Source organism: Mus musculus, chromosome 5 (genome assembly GCF_000001635.26).
Source record: "Mus musculus strain C57BL/6J chromosome 5, GRCm38.p6 C57BL/6J".
Taxonomy (NCBI): domain Eukaryota; kingdom Metazoa; phylum Chordata; class Mammalia; order Rodentia; family Muridae; genus Mus; species Mus musculus.
In genome coordinates, this window is record NC_000071.6 from 150964756 (window position 1) to 150984155 (window position 19400).

Genomic DNA, 19400 nt, shown 5'->3' on the forward strand with positions numbered 1-19400 from the left:
TCATAGAAGCAAGCATCACCAGCAGATAGAAGAGAGACTCTCAGTTGCAGAAGATTCCATAGAAAACATTGACACAGCAGTGAAAGAAAATGCAAAAAGCAAAAAGCTCCTAACCCAAAACATCCAGGAAATCCAGGACACAATGAGAAAACCAAACCTAAGGATAATAGGTATAGAAGAGAGCAAAGATTCCCAACTTAAAGGGCCAGTAAATATCTTCAACAAAATTATAGAAGAAAACTTCCCTAACCTAAAGAAAGAGATGCCCATGGACATACAAGAAGCCTACAGAACTCCAAATAGATTGGACCAGGAAAGAAATTCCTTCCATCACATAATAATCAAAACACCAAATGCACTAAATAAAGAAAGAATATTAAAAAGCAGTAAGGGAAAAAAGTCAAGTAACATATAAAGGCAGACCTATCAGGATTACACCTGACTTCTCACCAGAAACTGAAAGCCAGAAGATTCTGGGCAGATGTCATAAAGACACTAAGAGAACACAAATGCCAGCCCAGGCTTCTATATCCAGCAAAACTCTCAGTTACCATAGATGAAGAAACCAAGATATTCCATGACAAAATCATATTTACACAATGTCTTCCCATAAATCCAGCCCCACAAAGGATGATAGATGGAAAACACGTACACAGGGAGGAAAACTATCTCTTAACATCAATGGACTCAATTCCCCCTCCCCCCCCCCCCCGCCAAAAAAAGACACAGACTCACAGACTGGATATGTAAATAGAACCCAGTAGTTTTCTGCATACAGGAAATGCACCTCAGTGACAAAGGCAGACACTACCTCGGGCCTGGAAATCAGTTTTCCAAGCAAATGGTCCCAAGAAAGAAGCTGGAGTAGCCATTCTAATAGCAGATAAGCTCGACTTTTAACCGAAAGTCATCAAAAAACATAAGGAAGGATATTTCATACTCATCAAAAGAAAAATCTACCAAGAAGAACTCTCAGTTCTGAACATCTATGCTCCAAATGCAAGGGCACCCACGTTCATAAAAGAGACTTTACTAAAGCTCAAAGCACACATTGCACCCCACACAATAATAGCGGGAGACTTCAACACCCCACTCTCAGCAATGGACAGATCATGGAAACAGAAACTAAATCGAGACGCAGTGAAACTAACAGAAGTTATGAACCAAATGGATCTAACAGGTATTTATAGAACATTTCATCCTAAAGCAAAAGAATATACCTTCTTCTCAGCACCTCACAGTACCTTCTTCAAAACTGACCATATAATTGGTCACAAAACAGGCCTCATCAGATACAAGAAGATTGAAATAATCCCATGCACCCTATCAGATCACCACAGACTAAGGCTGGTCTTAAATACCAACAAAAACAACAGAAAGCACACGTACACACAGAAGCTGAACAATGCTCTGCTCAATGATAACTTGGTCAAGGGAGAAATAAAGAAAGAAATTAAAGGCCTTTTAGAGTTTAATGAAAATGAGGACACATCATATCAAAACTTATGGGACACAATGAAATTAGTGGTAAGAGGAAAACTCATAGCTCTAAGTGCCTCCAAAAAGAAACTAGAGAGAGCACACACTAGCAGCTTGACAGCACACCTGAAAGCTCTAGAACAAAAAGAAGCAAACACACTCAAGAGGAGTAGACGGCAGGAAATAATCAAACTCAGGGGCAAAATCAATCAAGTGGAAACAAGAAGAACTTTTCAACGAATCAACAACACCAGGAGCTGGTTCTTTAAGAAAATAAACAAGATAGATAAAACCTTTAGCCAGACTAACCAGAGGGCACAGGGACAGTATCCAAATTAATAAAATCAGAAATGAAAAGGGAGAGATAACAACAAAATATATCTCAAAACAATTATTCTGCTTGTTGAATATTAAGTTGAAAATATGAAAACCATGTTCTACAAACATCATGGAAATATTATTCATATTTTTCTCACTGTACTTGAAATTAGCATTTTCTTAATGTTTAACTTCAAAGAGTTCTTGCTATTTTGAAAATTTTAAAATATACTTACTGATAAAATGATTTCTCTCCTAGAAACACTGATAATCTTTTTAAGTAAACTGATTGTTAGACAACGTATACGGATATATAATGTGTTTTAAATACTCTCTCACTATGTCAGGTGGTATTACATAAGGGCTTTTGAATATATTTCTTAATGACTCATTTTTAATATTTTATGCTCTTTTACTATGCTTAATTCCCAAAGAATATATATATTTTTGAGACAGGGTTTCTCTGTGTAGCCCTGGTTGTCCTGGAACTCACTCTGTAGACCAGGCTAGCCTCGAACTAAGAAATCTGCGTACCTCTGCCTCCCAACTCCCAAGTGCTGGAATTAAAGGCATGTGCCATCACTGCCAGGCCCAAAGAATATTTTGTATGTTTTGAAACAATTTAGTATTCAACATTAGATATAAGATGCTCAGTTATCCTCAGTATTACATATTCATTAATGATATTTTTAGAATAAGAATATGAGTATAAAAGTTAAACAATTTTTATGTACTATTTGATTCTCAAAATACTCAGTGTTATGTTTGATGTATAGAATGCATTTAAATAATAAAAATAACTTAAGAAAAATTCTTCTATGAGCCCCTTCTCAGGAAGCTTCTAGAGAGTGTCTTCCATGTAAAGTCACGAAGAAGACACAGTGTGCACAGCCCATGTCTAAGCTGGGGATGTGAGGATGAAGCAGAGACCTGAAGGTGGCTGTGCTGTAGGCACAGAGAAGCCAGTGCAGAGGGGGGAAGATTCCAGAAGTGTGTCTCCGTGTGATGTGAGCCAATGGGAGTCTGTGCCGGACGGAGGCTGCAGATGGTAAGATCAGTGAACCACAGGCACAAGGAAAACCAAGCAAAGAGAAAAGCTGTGTGAATATTAACTTCAAAGAAAACAGAATTAAGGAAAGACAGACTTCATTACCACACTGACCATCTGTGAATGATATTTACAATGGTGGAGCAAGCCTTCACCGGATGCTAGTGAAACCAAACCTCTTGCAAGGCTAATCTGTCAGTGTAAGATGGCTAAACTGTTAGCTTCCATAACAGGAAGCCAGTGGATACTGTGGATAGAAGAGTGAGAGTGGTGTAAATTAAAAAACAAACAAACAAAAAAACCCACAAAGTCATGGTTACACAATGATTTTTATTTCCTCTAGGGAGGGGAGCTAGGGAGAAGTGGAGTGTATGAGACAGAGAGTTGTAATTTTCATCTAGTTTTTCAGAATTATACTTGACTGTTTAAAAAGATTTATTTGTATTTTATGTCTATGTATGTTTGCCTGTATGTCTGTATACCTACCATGTGCATGCAGTGCTCACAGAGGCCAGTAGAGGGCATTTGATCCCCTGAAACTAGAGTTACAGGCAGTTGTGAGCTGCCCTGTGGGTGCTGGGAGTTGAACCTGTGTCCTCTGCAAGATCAGCCAGTGCTCTTAACTGCGGTGGCATCTCTTGAGCCCCAATCTATGACTTTTAAAGCATAAACATATATTACTGTCATAAAAATAAAAAGGAAATAGGTATTTTATCATCGCTTTAAAAAATAAATTGGTCAGTCATAACATTTATGCCATTCTAGCCCACAGTGCTCATTTTGAGGCAAGTTTTGGAACATTTCCGTGTTTTCAGAAGCGTACCTAGTGAGTTTTCGTGTCTGACTACAGAGAGAAAAATATAGCTGTGTGTACATCCCATGGGAGAGTGTGAGTCTCCTTTTCGAGCTCCCATTAGGGTTGATTCATTCAAATTTCCATCAGTCTTTGTCATTAAGAATCAACCATCAAATTTTTGTTTAACCATTGAAAGCTTTCAAGACACCACTCTTTAAACAGAGACTGTACTATAGTATATAAATCACCTTTTCTTGTTTTTGTCCCCAGCCATGTCACACAGAGGTTTATGAGGTATAAAGTTACAACATATAGAGATATAACTATTGTGTTTCTAGAGGGACAATGCAATACTATCAAATTATTTGAGGTTAATTTGCCAGATGTATTCTATTCATTTGCATTGGCCTCCAATTACATTTTTTTCTTTGGTACCAATGAATTCTTTTTAACATTACACCCTGTTCACGGGTCTCTTATTGTGTGATCTCCAATTGCTTCCCTTTAAAATTAAGAAGACTGCGTCTGGAGAGATGGCTCAGTGGTTCAAGAGCCTTGGCTGTCCTCAGCATCCCCCTGGCAGCTCACCAACTGCTGTAACTCCAGTTCCGGGAGAATCTGATGCTCCCTTAGACAGTGCATGTACATGGTGCACATACATACATACTATATACACACTTGCTGTCTTTGGTTTCTAACCAGGGACCACATCCAAATGGAGCACACAAGGTCATTGAGCCCAAATGCTGCATTCTTTTTCTTACCCTTTGTGTGTGAGATGTCCCTTTTGTGCTGGGGAAGGATAGAGATGAGTAGCTGCCATGCTGTGGTCCCCTGCTCTAGTGACCACGTATGTATGAGGTTCTGCACCAATTTGGCCTCCTGTCCCCGACTCAGCCTTTTAGCTACTCTATGGGCCCTGATGTGTTGGCGGCGGTGGCTGTGTGGGTGTCTTACTTTCTTCTCTCTTCCTAAAGCAGTTCTTTCTGCCTTACCCTTTAGCCATAGAACAAGAGACCTCACTACCGAGGGGTATTAGTTTTATAAAGCCAATGCATCTTCAAAAATAAATAAATAAATAAATAAATAAATAAATAAGGAGCAAGCTGATAATGGAAAGAGGATTTATTTACATTTGGCCCAAACAGAGACAGGAAGATACCTACTTTTCTCCCTCTTTTCTGTAAGGGTATTACAATTTGATGAAAGAAAAAAAAAAACAAAACTTAAAAAAATCTCAGAAATATGCATATAGTAATTAAGCTGTCAGAGCCGTGAAATCCCTCCTCAGAAGGCAAGTTCGGTCCCCCTTTAGCTCTAGCTGGCACCACGGCTTTACTTTCCTTCTCCTGTGGTTGGATTCTGAGGAGGGGACTTATTTCGGGGAGGTCCGGTCGCCCAAGGAAGGAGCAAGTGTGTTTCTGTTTAGAATGTCTCTTCTCCTGTCAGGATACAGCTTTACAAACCTAGTTCTGTGCACACGTGCCGCTTTCTCCATCAGATAGGTCTGGTTCTTCTCATTTAAAATAGTTCCTCCCAGCAGCTCAGCCTCACAGGAAGTGGAGGAGATGACTTCCTGGGGTTTCTGGGAAACCACGTGACTCGAAATTTACAGGTGCTGCTGGTGACACTCTTCAGAAAGTTTCACGAGCTTGCCGTCTTAGCTTCTGGAAGACTCAATGGGACCCACATTTAAAACCGAAAACAAATCCCTCTGGGATGAGAAGAGTTCCCAAAAATACAATCCAAGGTTTCTCGTGAACACCTCCTGGTATGAGCCAGTTCTTTGTATGTAATGACTGTTCAACACTGAAGCCAAGGAGCGTATGAGCTATTACTAAATTCATGGAATGAACGTTTGTAAATGAACCTGGACAAAGCCCAGGAACATCAAGAACTTTTTTCTTTTAATGATACAAATAATCTTTACAGATTATTTCTAATCACACAGGCTGGCTGTAAAGGAACCGGGTTTCCTAGGACTGGATATGGGGCAGAAGGATTGGCTGTGACAGGGGCCGAGGGTGGCAGACATTACCTTACAGAAAATGGGGAGCAATGGAAACACTGCTGTTGGGGTACACATGGAGTCTCCCCTACAGAGACATAAATAAAAAGGTTAGACCACACCATAGTTTGAAAGGAAAATAAGTCTCTGGTGAGTGACACCAGGAAACCTCGCATTCCTTTGGCACAGCAGGTCCTTGTGATCATCCTCCTTCTTACAGCATCTGCTGTATACTAATGCTCTCTGCAATCCACATTCCTGGTATTTGTTGGTGCCTGCCTCTCCTCTTGCTTAGAGAACACAGCCTGTCCCAGAGGCAGAGCAGCTGTCATTGTATAAACTGCATGCTCATGTTCTCAGTCCCACCTCTTTCTGTGGTCAGAGTCACCAAGGCCACCCCGGGAGCAACTCCTCAACCTGTCTCCTAAATAACTTTCCACCACAAACAGGTAAATGGAAAGAGGGCAGACAGATTGCTTCTCACTAACCACAAATCTACAAAGCACGCTGTGTTTTTCTGTAATCTTACCCTGTCTCTTGCTGTAGAAACACATCCACATGCCATTTTCCCCCCTTTGAGTTAAAGTGTTCTCTCCTGTGAGCGGAAGGGAGTTATTTAAAAAGCAACTGAGCCTATGGTCTGATCACCAGGAAGGCTCAGGGAGAAGGGGCTGATCAGCTGATTCCCAGCTGGAGAAGCTGGTGAGAAAGGAGAACATTTAGAAAGTTATAGGAGAAAAAAAAAATGCTTGTCTCAGCGCTGCTGACAATGAAGGGGAACTGCTCAATGGGGGTGTTGCAGAGTGACAGGGCGATGGTGATGATGGATGTTGGCATCAAAGATCCTGCGATGACCTTCTGATGTCTTTTGTCTCAGTGCTCACAGTCCTGTCGCAGTCCTGCATCTGGCTGTGTGCCTCCCTCCCTGGTCCCTCATGGTTTTCTGGTACAGTTCCCTCTGGTTCATGGTTGACTGGCATAGAAACATCGGGGTACAGCCTGAGATGCTGGCGCTCCTCCATGTCCCCAATAATGTCAGTGGGGTCACCATCACATCCAGTGATAATTCTGGTCATAAGCTGGCATATTTTATTAACAATTTTACATCAGTCATTTGGAAGTAATTCTTTTTTTTTGGTAATGTATGTGGGTCTTGCCTGCATGTCTGTCTGTGCTTCACATGCCTGCAGTGCCTGAGGAGGCCAGAGAGACTGTCAGATCCCCTGGAACTGGAGTTACAGACCATCGGGAGCGGCACGTGGGTGCTGGAAACAGAAGCTAAGTCTTCTATAAGAGCAGCCACTGCTCTTAACCACAGAGCCATCTCTTTAGGACCTAGAAGGATGTTCGTAGCAGTGTGATCTATTATTAAGTAGAATGATTTGACAAACGTTGTTAAGCTCTGTACAATGTGAGCTATGAAGTTACTTTTCCCTCCTTTGAAGAAATTTTAAATTATTATTTTATTATTGGTATTTTTGAGATAGAGTTTCACTATATATAGCTCTGCTCATCCTGGACCTCCCTCTGTAGACCAGGCTGGCCTCGAATTCACAGAGGTCTGCCTTCCTCTCCCTCCCAAGTGCTAGGATTCAAGAGGTGCTCCACTATACCTGGCTTCCTTTGAAGAATTTTAAAGCAAGTGAAAAAGACCTGTTATGTAGCCCACTTAGCAAAGCCAAGGCAAGATGGTTCCAAGTGACAAAAACCCAAAGCGACAACTTGATTTAAAAACCCATCCTGGCTTTCATCCTGGTGAATTGCTGAACATGCCTTTAACTGAATCGGAGACCTATCAGTAAATATGTAAATGTATGCAAATTAGATGACCCTGGACTGGGATCAGCTGGAGGCGAAGATGGGCTTCTTGAGAATAGAGCAAGAGCTTCGAGGGTCTGATGCTTCAGGATGGTACTTGCCTGTGGTCAGCATCACAAAAGCACAAAGACGCTTACATAGTGCATGCACTCACGTACACCCAGGCACACCTACACACATACACACTGTTCCTTCGTAATTACTGTGAAAATACCAGGGTACGTGCGCAGCAGAAGGAGACAAGTGAGTAGAGCCACGCTTGTCTCAGACAGTAGCATCCTGCATCAGGCAGGTGAAGCCAGGTGAGATGCTTGCTGGATCCTAGCCTGCCTCCAGAGTGTACTTGTCGGTAGGTATAGAAGCAACCTTCTTTCCATCCCCTGCTTTGAGATGCCTCTCAAAAGTCCTTCCAACAGCTGTCACCTGAGTCAGGACTGTAGTAGTGTCTACATTTTGGAGATTTAAAAAAAAAAAAATTCCAGCTTCTAGCTGTTGACATTTTAATCTATTCTGCAGCAGATGATTTGAAATGCTATTCTGGTTGTTTGTTTGTTTGTTTTGTTGTTGTTGTTGTTGTTGTTGCTGTTTTTATCACCTTGACATGTTAGAATCATCTGAGGAGAAGGAGGTCCAGTTGATAACATACCCCCATAAGACAGGATGGTAGGTAATTCTGTGGAGTATCCTCTTGGTTAAGGTTTAATGTGAGAGGGTCTAGCCCATGGTCTGGCAGTGTCCCCCTGGGCAAGTGGTTCTGGGTTGTATCAAGGAGGTAGACAGAACAAGGCAGGGGGAGCAAACCAGTAAGCAGCTTTCCTCCATGGTCTCTACTTCAGCTCCTGCTTGAGTTCTTGCCCAGACTTCCCTCAATGATGGAAGGTGTGTGTGTGACCTGAGGTATAAGCTAAAATGAACCCTTTTCTCCACAAGTTGCTTTTGGCCGTGGTCTTTATCACAGCAACACAAGGCCCATCAAGTAAGCTGCCGTGTATATATAACTGTTTTCAGTATGCGTATGGTCCCAAGAGTTAACTAACAGTCTACATGTTTATCTGTGGGTAAGTGCAATACTGTCTTGGCTTCCCCCAGTGATGAACCATGAAAGGGCTATGTAAGCCAAATAAATTCTTTCCTCCCCAGATTGCTTCCAGTCCTGGTGTCTTTATCATAGCAACAAAAAGAAATGACTAAACCAAGTCCTGAGTAGAGGACTGGGTGATGTAGTCAGTAAGGGGCTTGCTAGAGTTTGGTCTGTAGAACCCAAAAGGCCACATTATGATGCTTTTGTAATCTCAGCACCAAAGAGGCAGACACACACAGGCTGGTCCCTGGGGCTCGATGGCCCAGCCACCCTAACATAATTGATAGGTTCCAGGCCAATAACAGACACTGCCTTAAAAACAAGATAGAAAGCTCCTAAGGAATGATACCAGAAGGAGACAGATTAAAAGACAGACACACAGACACATAGACACACAGGCACACAGATACACAGACACACAGACACACACAGATGCACAGACACACACAGATGCACAGACACACACAGATGCACAGACACACACAGACAGAAACACACATAGACAGACAGAGACACAGAAACACACAGACACACACACACAGACACACAGATACACAGACACACATAGATGCACAGACACAGACACATAGACACACATACACACACAGACAGACACACACATACACAAAGGCACACAGAGACACACAGAGGCATACAGATACACAGACACACATAAGATACACAGACACACATACAGATACACAGACACACACACATAGATACACAGACACACAGGTAAACAGACACAGGTACACACAGATACACAGACATACACACAGACAGACAGACAGACAGACACACACACACACACACACACACACACACACACCAGTCCTCAGTAACAAAGGCAAGTCATCCCAGGCACCACCATTCTATTCTGTGTGTCTACCTGAGCATCAGGTTAGACTCTGTTCATCTCTTAAGGAACTTGTGTGGAGATGGCTGGCTGTTTTGTGGATGGAAAATACAGAAGGTTATTATTTTGGGAAATCATTAGAGGAGTGTTTTGTGAGAGACTTATTGAAATGCTGCTAAGGAACTGCAGTTTATAATCTGCCGAATTGTGCTGATACAAATAAGAGGGTAATTTGGTCTGTAAACATGGCATTAGGCCAGTCCGCTGGCTCATGTGACAACTCAGCACAGAGGTGACCTTGAGAAAGTCCTCAAGCATGCATTGTTCTTAAAGTTGAGGTGAAGGATGCCAAAAGAGAAAGAAAAACAAAAAGGCTTTATTTGGCTTGAAATGTTCCAGTCCTTTGTCTTTTTAAGAAGTTCACCTCTGAGACCTTACATCACAGCTCTTGGGTGTGGAGCGACACACACAGGTATCTGAATTATTTTCTATTTATGGGCTGCATTTCAATTCTTTCTCTGTTGGTCTCAGTTAATTTAATTAAGATTTTAATTTAACTTTCACGGGATTAAGTTAATCTTCTAAGAATTACTCCATTTTAATTTATTATTTCTTTAATCGAAGGAATAGTCACGACAAAGTGAGCTCTTGAGTCTGGCCCCTGGGATGTGCATGCCTGAGTGCTAGCATTGTCTGTGACTGTTTTGATGTGTTTTAGCTTCAAGCCCCCAGCTTCCAACCAGGTATCCTCCTTGAGACAGTGGCTCTATGACTTAAGAGAATTCGATCTCCTTGATTTGGGGCTTTGTGATTGTCTGTGATTCCTTTCCCCTCTTTCATCCCTTGTGAAGCATAACTCACATGGGCAAGCCAAGCCACACCAATCGCATCCATGATAACTTGTGCCTGGCTACTTGCCAGCATCTCCTTGTCCATCCTCATATTCCACCTGGTCCAATGGTCCAAACTGCCATCTTCTTTCTCCTGGTACCATCATTATTGCAGTAGGTGCCTAACTGGTCTCTTGGATCGATGTTGATTCATACCATTCATACCATTCACATCTAGTCATCTTTTAAAAACCATAAACCAAACAACATTATGATTACAGTCGAAGGATAAACACGAGGTGCTTACTAGCTGACAGTCACGATTGCTACCCCAAGTGGCTGAGCAAGAAGTCTTTCAGATCCTGGACTTTGTGACATTTTTATATACATAAGGAGATGCCATGGGGAGTCAACACAAAATTCCTGTATATATTGTGTGCAGTGTATTTCCTCAGGTAGACACTAGTATCGGCTGGTTTTTACAGGGTGTCTGGATTTTCGCTAGGAACCCTGACACTAAAGCCCAGGGGCTTCCCCACTTGTGGTTGTGTTGGGACTCAATGAACGTTGAATTTTAGAGCATTTGGGAGTTAGGGTTTGGGGTGTGGGGCAAGGCATATTCAACCAGTATCGACTCATTTAATCCTCATAAGGATGGGAATGTAAAATATCATCGCTGTCCCTGTTTTAAGTAGAACAGAGAACAGAGAGAAAGTTGATACCCAAGTCTTTCTGTGGTGACAAGGCTTGGAAGGGTACAGAGTTAAAACAGTCCATTTCCTCATCCAGTTGGTCAACTCTGTCTGCATGACCTGATGTCATCCCCTGACCCTTGCTGACTCTCCCTGTTCTTTATGGATCGGGTCTCTCCTCAAGCAATGCCTCTGCCGACGATGGGTACTTCCTATCTAACTGCAGCCCTGCCGGATCCTGCCACCCACTAACCTTTCTCTCTTCATCCATTCCTTTATCCCTGGGATAAAAGCTCCACGAGAAGAAGACACTATCTTTTGTGTCTCTCAGCGAAATAGCAGAATGTAATATTTGTTGCTCGAATGGGTGAATGCTGACTGGTATATGAAGTGGTTGTGTCATGTGACGCAGACACATGATAGTTTGCTGCAGCAAACTCAAGTGACGCTTTGCTGAAGCAGATCTGTGAGAGGACTCACAGATCTCACAGATGTTTGGAGAGAGTATAAGTAGGACCCAACAGAGAGTGATAGCATACTTGCATAGCCAGCTGAGCAAAGCTCCATCAGTCTCCAGTCTTTAAGGATCTTCACTTTATTGAGAGAGGCATGGCAAAGAACTCCCGACTTTCTGGCTGTTTCTGATCACTCCCAGCTGACTCAGGCTGACAGTGGAGGCCTGGCTGTTTCTGTTGGACTGTGCTGCTGATGCTTATTCATGTTTGGTGACACTACTGAACTGGACTGCTGGTGTCCTGACAATGAAGATTGGGATGGCCCCAGAGAACTTGGCTGGGCATGGTGGCGCATGCCTTTAATCCCAGCACTTGGGAGGCAGAGGCAGGCAGATTTCTGAATTCGAGGCCAGCCTGGTCTACAGAGTTGAGTTCCAGGACAGCCAGGGCTATACAGAGAAACCCTGTCTCGAAAAACCAAAAAGAAAAAACAAACAAACAAACAAAAAAACAACAAAAACTGGTTCTAAACAGGTCCACATCCCCTTGTCCTATTTTCCATCTTTTCTCCCCTCCCTTTGGATGGTGGGCAAGAGGGAGTGTTGAAACTCTTGAAAACCCTTATTAAAGTAGGTTTTGAATAATCTAAGCCTACATCTATAATTTTTTTTAAAGTAACTGATTTGCAGAGTTAAATTTGTGTTTCAGAGTATAGTGGTCGGAAAAGGTTCTGCCCACATAGACTTATGTATTTGAATGCTTGATCCACAAGGAGTGACATTATTAGGAAGGGTGTCCTTGTTAGGTTTTAGGCCTTGTTGGAGGAAATGTGTCACCATCAGGGTGGGCTTAAGATCCATCCAGTGTAGAAAAGACAGCCTTCTGGCTGCCTTTGGATCAAGATGTAGAACTCTCAGCTCCTTCTCCAGCACCATGTCTGTCTGGACACTACTGTGCTTCACACTATGATGATAATGGACTGAACCTCTAAGTCAGCCCCAGTTAAATGTTGTCCTTTATAAAAGTTGCCTTGGCCATGGTATCTCCTCATAACAATAAAACCCTAAGACATAGAGAAAATCGGTGTTTCTTATCATGTCAATCCTAGACAATATACAACAACAAGTATCTTTAATACAAGTATCTTTATGACTAGTAATATACTCACAATCTGTTTCTCAATAAGTCTTTATATTTTATTGCACAATCCTATGAGTTTTGGCAAGTCCACATGTGATGCCTGATCTTGTTTGTCAACTTAATACTCCTGGGAAGACGGAACCCCAGCTGGGGAATTATTGCCCTCAGCAGAGTGACTTGTGGCCTTGTCTGTGTGGCACTGCTTCATTGATGTATGGGCAACATTATCTCTGGGCAGGGAGGCCTGGGCTCTATCAAGAAGACAGCCGAGTAAGCCAGAAAGTTTATCCGTGGTCTCTGCTTCAGCGCTTGCTGCTAGGCTCCGACCACTGCTTTGTCTTCCCTCAGTAATGGACTGCAACGTAAGAGCCAGATAAACCCTTTCCTTCCTGGGGTTGCTTTTGGTTGGTGTTTGGCCACTATAACAGAGAAGCAAACTAGGACAATGCCCATCTGTGTGATGAGTCCCGCTAGAGAGGTAGAGGACCGGCCCACTGCCATATAAATCTTCCTGTAACTCCTCACCGGCCCTCCCTCTCCACAGGCACCACCGTCCTGCTTCTTGTCATTAGATACTAATGTAGAGGCTTACAAATGGAGTCCCTGCTGCGGACCCGCCTCAGTCGGGCCCCCCCCCCTCAGTGGGCAATGGAATTGGCGATGAAAAGGGGGTGACAAACAGACACGACACAAGAGAGTGTGCTGTATCTAAATTTAATGTCAAATCGAGCATCAAACTTTTGTTTTTGTTTGTTTGTTTTTTGAGACAGTGTTTCTCTGTATAGCCCTGGCTGTCCTGGAACTCACTTTATAGACCGGGCTGGCCTCGAACTCAGAAAGCTGCCTGCCTCTGCCTCCTGAGTGCTGGGATTAAAGGCATGCACCACCACGCCTGGCTCGAGCATCAAACTTTTTATACAGAAGAAAATAGGAAAGTTAGGTGACACATTGGCAAGGTACAATGAGGTTATCGGATGCTTAATGACTCTTACACAAAACAGAGGAATGCAAACACAAAGACTGGCAGGAACTGAGCAATAAAACAACTGAGACAAAGTCAACTCTATCTAAAGTCAGCTATATTCTTAGAAGTCAGGTGTGAGGTCTTTACACTCCCAGGGCAAGGGCTTTCACACCCAAGTCATGGCTCTAATTAGGGAGTTCCGCTCTAGCTAACCTTCTCATGAATAATGCAATACTCTAAAACCACAGCCTGATCTACTTCCTAAACCATTGTAAATTCCTGTATATGGGAGCGACTTGACTTTTATTCTAAGTGATAGTGTGGGGGGACTTTTCTAATAAGTAATGTAGTCTCGCATACATAACTATAATAAGAATTCTAAACTTATGTTGCTAAGCTTGCCCTGAGATTTCTAACTCTATGTAGTAGATAGTAAATCCTAATTTCTTTCACTATTTCTCTTACAATACGAGAGGCAATTCTGAATGTCACTGAATAGGCAACATTCTTGCTGAATTCCAAGCCCAGGGTCAGCTCAAGGACTACCTAGGGCATTGATGAAGGCCAGGAAGCAAAGTTCGATTTTGCTTAGGTATTTGGCAAGTCATTGCTTGGAGGCAGCTATAACAAAACAATACTGAAAGGAAGCACACAGATCCATTCTCAAGGACAAGTTTGGAGCATACGTGCTATGGGATGCCACAGTTCCAGGAGACTAAGTTTACGTGAACTTTTCGCCTCAGGACTTCATCCAGGTTTCTAGTCCTGTCACGTGTGTCACTACTAGAGTGGATGTAGCAAGTCCCCTCAGCTATGTGAGGGTCCTTTGTGTCCTTGCTGTAGATGATAACTTTTAGATCAGTCTGTATTGTTTGCACAAAAGGGTAGTTTTTTTTTTTTTTTTCTTTAATGCCTTTTGTTTGTTTGTTTCCCAGATTAAACCTAGGTCCTTTCATGAGCTAGTGAGCGTTTGACTACTGAGCTATATCTTCAATGTTGCTTTCTTCCCTCTCTCCCCTCCCTCTTTCCCTCTGTAAAGGTTTGGAGACAGGCCTCACTCTACAGCCCAGGCAGACCTGGTTTAGTTTTATTTTTTCTCAGCTTGTAGACAGCTGCTACAGATTATGAAATATTACTGCACTTGCCGAAATGAGGCATATTGTTTTAAAAAGTCAACATGAGAGACAAACAAATTTACTTCATTGAACGGTTTGCTGAACTTGGAGGATGGGTGAGGAGACCATTCTTGGATGCCTGAGCTGAGACAAACCAGAAGAATATTTGAGGAAAATAAAAAGGATATTTGGCATAGTGAGCGGAAGATCCTCTGGCTCACACAGTGAGAGGAAAATTGGATCAGTCATTCTGGAAACTACATGGAATCAAGCAGCAAATGGGAGCAGAGTTTTCCAAATGTGTGTTTGGGGAATAAAAAACTAACAGATAGCCCTTGTATTTGTAGGACAATATGAAGAATTAATCAAGGAGTTCAAAGGTAATGAGGAAATAAAACCCAGATTCTCTTCAATGTTTGTTAAGTGAAAGAGAAATAGATGAACAGGCAGGGGTCAGCTGGGGTTTCTGGAAGCACAGAGTTGGCTATGTAGAGCGGCTTTACAAGGGACTCCTGGCCCAGTATTAGCAACCCATGTCCTCACAGCTGTATTTAGTTATGTCTTGTTCCTGGCTTGTCCCTTGCACTTTTAAGAAGCCAGCAATGTCTCAGCGCCCAGGATGGTGGGCCAAGATACTAAGGTTCATCTTTCAATGTCTTGGGCTGATTCACAGGGAAGACAAAAGTTGTAAAAGCATGTGTTAGAATTTTGGGGATGACAGACACATGAGAAATAATCAGTTTGACTCCAACAACTGGATTCTATTTGGAAACTCCTAGTCTCTTAGGACAAAACACATAATCCTATTTGGAAATTCCTCGTACAGCCACAGATGGGAGATTGGTTCTTTCTTTCTTTCTTTCTTTTTTTTTTTTCTCAAGCCCACAAATTAAAAAGTACATAATCCAAAGATAACTTAACAGTAAGTATTATAACAAATTCTTAGTTTATTAATTTTTCCAATGTGAATCGTAACTATCCACTCAATACAATGATTTTACATTTTTTCCACTGGCTGCTAAAACACACTGGAAATCTTCTCAGATCATGGTGGCAGCTCTCTGCAGGGTGGCCTTCCTTGAAATAACTTATTGGCTTTAGCTGATTGCTGTATTGTGGACTAGTCACTGTGTTAGGTCAGATGGTAATCAGGCATCAGTGGAGTGGGGAATCCAGTAAATATTGCATGCTTCCTCATACTCTGGGAGAAATTCATGTTTGTTTTTTGTTTTTTGTTTTTTGTTTTCTCTGTAGGCTCATGCCAAAGTCTGGCATCTCTACAACACCTCTTTCCGCCCCACACAGGGAGGCCGGGTGTCTATCGCCTTAAGCTCCCATTGGATCAATCCTCGAAGAATGACTGACTATAATATCAGAGAATGCCAGAAGTCTCTTGACTTTGTGCTAGGCTGGTTTGCCAAACCCATATTTATTGATGGCGACTACCCAGAGAGTATGAAGAACAACCTCTCGTCTCTTCTGCCTGATTTTACTGAATCTGAGAAGAGGCTCATCAGAGGAACTGCTGACTTTTTTGCTCTCTCCTTCGGACCAACCTTGAGCTTTCAGCTATTGGACCCTAACATGAAGTTCCGCCAATTGGAGTCTCCCAACCTGAGGCAGCTTCTGTCTTGGATAGATCTGGAATATAACCACCCTCCAATATTTATTGTGGAAAATGGCTGGTTTGTCTCGGGAACCACCAAAAGGGATGATGCCAAATATATGTATTATCTCAAGAAGTTCATAATGGAAACCTTAAAAGGTAGGCTTTCAAGAAAAATCCCATTGTTTTGCCAAAATTCACACATGCACACTCCCCCCAACACACACCACATACACCCTCCACAATACACCCCATACATACAACACATACCACATACCACACACACATCATACACCACACACACTGTATCATACACACACATCATACACATATGCATATCATATATGCACATGTCACACACATACCATACACACACATCACACACCACACACATATCACATGTAACATACACCACACATATCATACAAATCACACACACACACACACACACACACACACATACCATAACACATATACCTTTTAAGACTATCTGTAAAATGTGCATATATAATTTTTGTCAATATGTAAATAATTTGAGCAGTAGGGAGAATGTATTTATGTAACACTGCTCTCATTTGGGCCCTTCAGAAGCTTAATTTTCCAAGTACCTTAAAAGGAACTTTGATAATTTGCTGATAAGACAATAAAACAAGATTAATATTTAAAACAATTGGACTCGCAGTCGCTCATCTACATTGTTAGATTATACAACACAGATTTAAAAGTCTCAGACTATGTAGCTCTCTATATATTTCTAGCCCATTTGTTTTAGCTGAATAGCATGTTTTTCTTTAATTTTTTTATTCATTGAAATTTCCATTCATTTATACAATGTATGTTGATTATTTATAACTACCACTAGCTCCCTCTTTCAACAACAAAATGTTTTTTTAAAGCAAGAGGAGTATTCATATGACCTGGATAAACTGAGCTTTAAAGGCTATGAAAGTGGGTCAGATGTAGTGTACTGGCACCCCAAGGCCTTTGGTCCCATCGACAGCACAAGAAAAAACAAGACACGAGTCACAGTGTTTAGTGGCCAGGTTAGGAACAACAAGCCACCCTAGCACCTCTGGGAATAAGAAACTCCACTGTGAAGGTAAAACTATCTATGAAGACATTGTCTGGGGGAGTCATCTAGATTTGATGAGAGCCTTTTGTGAACTAGAAAAAAAGTGTTTACCAAATAAGAAGCATTCCACCTGACTTCTGTCTTTTAATATTTTTTGAGATTTTATTTATTTTTATTTTATGTATGAGAATTTTTGACTGCATGTGTATGTTCATCACGAGCATGCAATGCCCACAGAGGCCAGAAGAGGGCATTGGATCCCTTGCACTGGAATTACAGTTGTGAGCCACCATGTGGGTGCTGGGAGCCAAACCTGGATCCTCTAGAAGACCGGCAAGTGCTTTTAACCATTGAGCCATCTCTCTAGACTCTTGCCTTGCTTCTTTAAGTGGAAAAACCCCTCTCTGCTTGAGTCACACAAAGCCCAGTGAGGGGATGACACCACTCTTGTCCTCTCTTCCCTCTGCAGCAATCAGACTGGATGGGGTCGACGTCATTGGGTACACCGCGTGGTCGCTCATGGACGGTTTCGAGTGGCATAGGGGCTACAGCATCCGGCGAGGACTCTTCTACGTTGACTTTCTGAGTCAGGACAAGGAGCTGTTGCCAAAGTCTTCGGCCTTGTTCTACCAAAAGCTGATAGAGGACAATGGCTTTCCTCCTTTACCTGAAAACCAGCCCCTTGAAGGGACATTTCCCTGTGACTTTGCTTGGGGAGTTGTTGACAACTACGTTCAAGTAAGTCCTTTGACAAAACCCAGTGTCGGCCTCTTGCTTCCTCACTAAGCTCTGGCCAAGGCACAGTGTTGGGACGTTGAGCCAAACAGGGTTCCCTAGTGAGCTTATGAACTACATAGTCCTGAACGCTTCAGTCTTCAAACATCTTTCAATCTACATCTTGTGCTCTCCATTAGGTCCAAAGGGAAACAGATTCAAACCATGAATATGTAAGCTCTGTTAAGACAATACAAAGATAAGGCACTTCCCTTTGGTGTTACGGCTGGGGTCCCTGCTCAGGAAGTTAAGTTTTTCATAAATAAGATTCAACACAGAAGTCCGGAGCATCTCAGGGAAGTTGCTGAGAATGTCTGGAGCATTTAGCAGATTTCTCCTCACTGTAAATGCCCCACTCCAGGCTCATAGAAAAAAAATCTCAAGAAAGCAAACCATTGATTCAATGATTTATTGATAGCACCAAGGCATTCCAAAAATGATCAGTTAGTATTTACTGAGCATCAAAACTGTGTAGGAAGTCCTCAAAACCATTTTATTTTTAGTTTCCCCAGTGTTAAAGTGACTTGTTTCTTGTGGTTTGACCAAATACTTTATGTAAGCACTTGCTGACTGCCAGTTGTGTATGAAACCCCATGTGGGTTGCTGGGTTCCCTTTGTGAGGAAGACCAAAGTTCAGTATCTGTAGTCAGATCTCAAGGTTTAGCATGTTGGAGTCTGGCTCAGTGGTTCTCAACCTTCCTAATGCCACCGCCCTTTAATACGGGTCCTCATGTTGTAGTGACACCAAACCATATGATTATTTTTGTTGCTACCTCATAATTGTAAGTTTGCCACGGCTATGTATTGTAATGTAAATATCTGTGTTTTCTGATGGTCTTAAGCAATCCTGTGAAAGGGTTGTTTGACCCTCAAAGGGCCGTGACCCACAGGTTGAGAACTACTGTTGTAGTCCAGAAGGAGGGGCTACAAGTTGTAGCTTCAAAAGAAATATTCGGAAAAATGCTTAGGTCCAAGGGGAGGCTTCTTATTGGAATGGAATTTTGGTTCCTGTAGATATCGAAATGCTTTGTTTTGTTTTGAAGTACATCGCCTATCCTTGATGTATTTCTGCCCCTGTTGATGTAAGATGTCCTTTTGGCTCTTAGACTATGTAGCTCAATCTAGAGGTGATTTTGGACTTAAGTCCTCTCCTTACCTTCAAAAGACAGCTGAGCAATGTTGAGTGGAGCTCTATTGAGGCCTGGGATGGCACCATAGGGCTTCATGGTGTTGTTTTCCAGCTTGGTGCTATTGACAGCTAGTTGAACAGTGGGGTGCTGGGGTCTACTGGAAGAGGTCTTTAGATCACAAAGGGCATGTCCTAAAAGAGAGTAGTGGGACCTCAACC

At 42.3% G+C, this 19400-nt stretch overlaps 1 protein-coding gene across 2 annotated transcripts in view; it reads left to right on the forward strand.

The window, feature by feature from the left end:
• The window catches only part of Kl (klotho), a 41211-nt gene that overhangs the window by 12149 nt on the left and 9662 nt on the right, over positions 1-19400 (forward strand). For both annotated transcript variants that reach the window (NM_013823.2, XM_006504917.1), the window contains exons 2-3: positions 15855-16365; positions 17748-18016. In NM_013823.2, the coding sequence (NP_038851.2) occupies positions 15855-16365; positions 17748-18016 (780 nt within the window). The remainder of the gene's footprint in view (positions 1-15854; positions 16366-17747; positions 18017-19400) is intronic.